Source organism: Passer domesticus, chromosome 8 (assembly GCF_036417665.1).
Source record: "Passer domesticus isolate bPasDom1 chromosome 8, bPasDom1.hap1, whole genome shotgun sequence".
NCBI classification, from domain to species: Eukaryota; Metazoa; Chordata; class Aves; order Passeriformes; family Passeridae; genus Passer; species Passer domesticus.
The window spans coordinates 249,929-253,750 of NC_087481.1; the positions used below are offsets into that span (position 1 = coordinate 249,929).

General features: G+C 55.7%; 1 protein-coding gene across 1 annotated transcript; it reads right to left on the reverse strand.

Annotated features, from left to right (window-relative positions):
- Nucleotides 1-1,008: 1,008 nt before the first annotated feature.
- On the reverse strand, nt 1,009-1,982 carry LOC135305812 (olfactory receptor 14J1-like). Its single transcript, XM_064429462.1, has one exon. The coding sequence runs from the start codon at nt 1,980-1,982 to the stop codon at nt 1,050-1,052; it is 933 nt and encodes a 310-aa protein (XP_064285532.1). The 3' UTR covers nt 1,009-1,049.
- Nucleotides 1,983-3,822: the final 1,840 nt, after the last annotated feature.

Sequence of the window (3,822 nt, forward strand, 5' to 3'; positions counted from 1 at the left end):
TGGGGGAGTTCCCTGAGGCTCAGAGCAGGCAGTGCCCAGACTCCTTTCCCTGGGCCTGCTGTGTACCTGGGCTGCAGAGCTCTCCTGGCTCACAGCAGACATTCAGTCCTTGATCTTGGGGTGACCCCAGCCTGGCCAGGCCTGTACCCAGTGAGCTCCACTCCCTGCTGGTCCCTGGCACACACTGTCCCTTCAGGAACCCTACAGGTTCTTCTGGCAGCTCCCAAGGCCTTCCAGACAAACCTTCCCCTGCCATCAGCCCTGGCACAAGCTGCAGAGCCCCAGGAAGGTTCAGCACAGACCATTCCCCATCTGATGGGCACTGGCCACCCACAAGCAAAACCTCATCCAGACCTGAGTCCCCTGGAGGCCCCAGTGAGACCCTGATCTCATCCCACTGAGCCCTGGGAGAACAAGGAACACAAGGAGCCTCTTTGAGAGTCCTGAGAGTGACTCTGGAGGGGAGCAAAGCCTCCCTGCCCTGCGCTCAGGAGATGCCCTTTGCTGGTGGAGCTGCTGTGCTGGAGCCCAGCTGTGTCCCAGCAGTGCCCATGGCCTGTCCCTGCCTGAGGGCACAGCACGGACACGCAGCAGGACAGTGACCAAGCTGCCAGAGCACTCCGGCCTTGCCCCCACAGCAGGGCTGGGAAGGGGAGTGTGGAGCTGGGAGGAGCAGATGTGGGAAGAGGCAGGGCCATTGTCCCTGGCTGTGCTGCTGTGCTGGGAGACTCTTCCCTCCACCTCTGCTCACAGGCACTGCCCCTGCAGAGGCAGAGAAGGGCTGTGGAAATGCCTTAGACACACAGGTCAGGACAGCCACTTGTTTTTATTTAAATGCTGAGGGAACAAGCCACCTAAAAGCCTTTGTGTTACAAAAGAGCAGTAGAAGTTCATGTAGAAATGCTCAGAGTAGTACTGCAGTATCTTATACAAAACATTATAACACCAGAAAAATAATAAGAAAAGGTCCCAGTGACAAAATGGACAAATAGGAAAAAAAGGCCAAGATTTAAAAAAGTTACATTCACAAGGTTCTGGAACAGAAAAGTTTAATGTTTCTGAAAAGATACAGTCATCATTTTCCTCAGGGCAGCCTTGAGCTCCTGGTTCCTCAGGCTGTAGATGAGGGGGTTCAGGGCTGGAGGCACCATCGAGTACAGGACTGACACTGACAGATCCAGGGATGGGGAGGAGATGGAGGGGGGCTTCAGGTAGGTAAATGAGGCAGTGCTGATAAACAGAGAGACCACAGCCAGGTGAGGGAGGCAGGTGGAAAAGGCTTTGTGCCGTCCCTGCTCAGAGGGGATCCTCAGCACAGCCCTGAAGATCTGCACATAGGAGAAAACAATGAACACAAAACAACCAAATGCTAAACAGAGGGAGAACACAATAAGCCCAAGTTCCCTGAGGTAGGAATTTGAGCAGGAGAGCTTGAGGATGGGGGGGATTTCACAGAAGAACTGGCCCAGGGCATTGCCATGGCACAGGGGCAGGGAAAATGTATTGGCTGTGTGCATGAGAGCATTGAGAAAGGCACTGGCCCAGGCAGCTGCTGCCATGTGGGCACAAGCTCTGCTGCCCAGGAGGGTCCCGTAGTGCAGGGGTTTGCAGATGGACACGTAGCGGTCGTAGCACATGATGGTCAGGAGGCAAAACTCTGCTCCAGGGAAGAAGATAATCAGAAAAACCTGTGCAGCACATCCTGTGTAGGAGATGTTCCTGGTGTTCCAGAGGGAATTGTGCATGGCTTTGGGGACAGTGGTGCAGATGGAGCCCAGGTCGCTGAGGGCCAGGTTGAGCAGGAAGAAGAACATGGGCGTGTGCAGGTGGTGGCCGCAGGCTACGGCGCTGATGATGAGGCCGTTGGCCAGGAGGGCAGCCAGGGAGATGCCCAGCAAGAGGCAGAAGTGCAGGAGCTGCAGCTGCCGCGTGTCTGCCAATGCCAGCAGGAGGAAGTGGCTGATGGAGCTGCTGTTGGACATTTCCTGGGGCTGCACGTAGGGACCTGTTCATGGAGAAAGGACAGTGACAAGTCAGGAGAGGCTGCTCCAAGCCAGTCCTGGACCATCCCCTGTAGCCTGCCTCGCTGGGACTCACCCACCCTTGTTCCTGCTCAGGGAAAACCTTCCCCCACGTCCCTGCCTGAGCTCCAGTTGTGCTAGCTGAGTGTGCCAGGAACAGCCAGGGCTGTGTGTGGGGGCTCTGGAGGAGCCTTCCCTGCCCCACTGCCCTCAGTTTGTGGCCATGTGTCAGATGGACAAGGCTGGATATTCAGGATTTATCAGGGAAATCTCTCCTAATGCAGAAAGGCTTGGTTGCATCTGCGCTCACAGTTCTAAAGGAAATAGATGTCAGGAGTTGCTATAAGGAATTGTTTTCCTACCCACACATCATTCCTGGCTCTCTGAGGTCAGAAATCCCCAGCATTTCTGTTGCACTGAGAGTTTGCCACTGAGGGATGGGAGAGGCTGAGGGAAGGTGAGGGGCTGGATGGGCTTGTTCCCAACTGCCCTGGCTTTGCACCTTTGGCTGCAATGAGAGCACAGTCACACTCCAGGCTCACTCTGGCATAAACCAGACCCTGCCCAGAGCAGAGGGATCCCTGAATGTTTCAGCCTCCCTAAAGATCTCTGGGCAAGGTCTCAGCACCCCCTTTTGCCAAGGACACTCACGGCTCCCTTAGCAAACCCAGCAGCATTTCCTCAGCTGTGGCAGCTCTGCCCTTCCCCGTGGGACATTCAGGGAACTGCCAGGGCCTCTGGCACAGATTTGCACCCAGGAGGGCAGCTCAGAGCTTGGAAGGGCACAGCAAGGAGATCCCCGGCTGTGCCCATGATGGGATCTCAGGGAGGGGGCTCAGCTCATTCCCCTTTCCCATGGACTGCTCTGCCCACAGCCCCACAGGTCCCAGGGAAGCTTGGACACCCCATTCCCATGGACAGCCCTGCCTGGCAGGAATGCCAAGGGCAGTGCCTGACTCAGCTGCTGCAAATGCCAGAGCCTCCCTGAGAGCAGCAGATAACAGTGACAATATCAGGGCAAGGCAGAAACAAGAGAAGATGTTGTGGTGCTGTGCCTGAGAGGGCAGGGCAGAGACAGCCGGGCACTCAGGACAGTGCTCCCTGTGCCCAGCTGTGCCCGGCACCTCCCACACACCAACAGTGCCCTCCTGCCCCAGCACTGCTCTCTTCAGCCCCCTCTCCTTGCCTGAGCATCTCCCTGGGCCTGGACATTCCCTCCTGAGAGGAGCCTTGTCCCTGCCAGCGCTCACAGAGCCCATCCCACCCTGTGTGCCCTGGCCCCGGCCCTACAGAAACCTGCCTGTGTGCAGGGCCCTGGCTGGGGCAGGCTGTGTGTGCAGGTGGGCAAGGGCAGCTCAGGAGAGCCCTGCTGGGCCCTGCAGAGGTGATGCTGCTGCTGTCCAGGGCTGAGGGCCGTTTGGGAGGCTCCCAGCAGAGAGACTGACCAGCCAAAGTTACAGTTCGGGAGTCTCTGTAAATGTTCAAACACTGCTTTGATGATCCTGTGTGTCCCATTCAACTCAGAATGTTTTGTGATTCTGGAATTACAATTCCTGCTCTCCTTCTCTCATTCCCCTGTTGTCTCTAATCAGAAGAGAAAAAAAACTCTTGCAAAGGTGTTTAGAACAGTAAAGGAAAAAACCAGACATTTATTGGAAGATTTCAGGTGTCCAAGTGGGGATTGGGCACAACTGATTTCAACAGTTCATTAAGGTGGATTAATTAGGATGTTTAACAGAAACATCCAATAGGAGATTCTGTTTCCCCAGTTACACACAGTTGCTCAACTCATAGGAGTTGG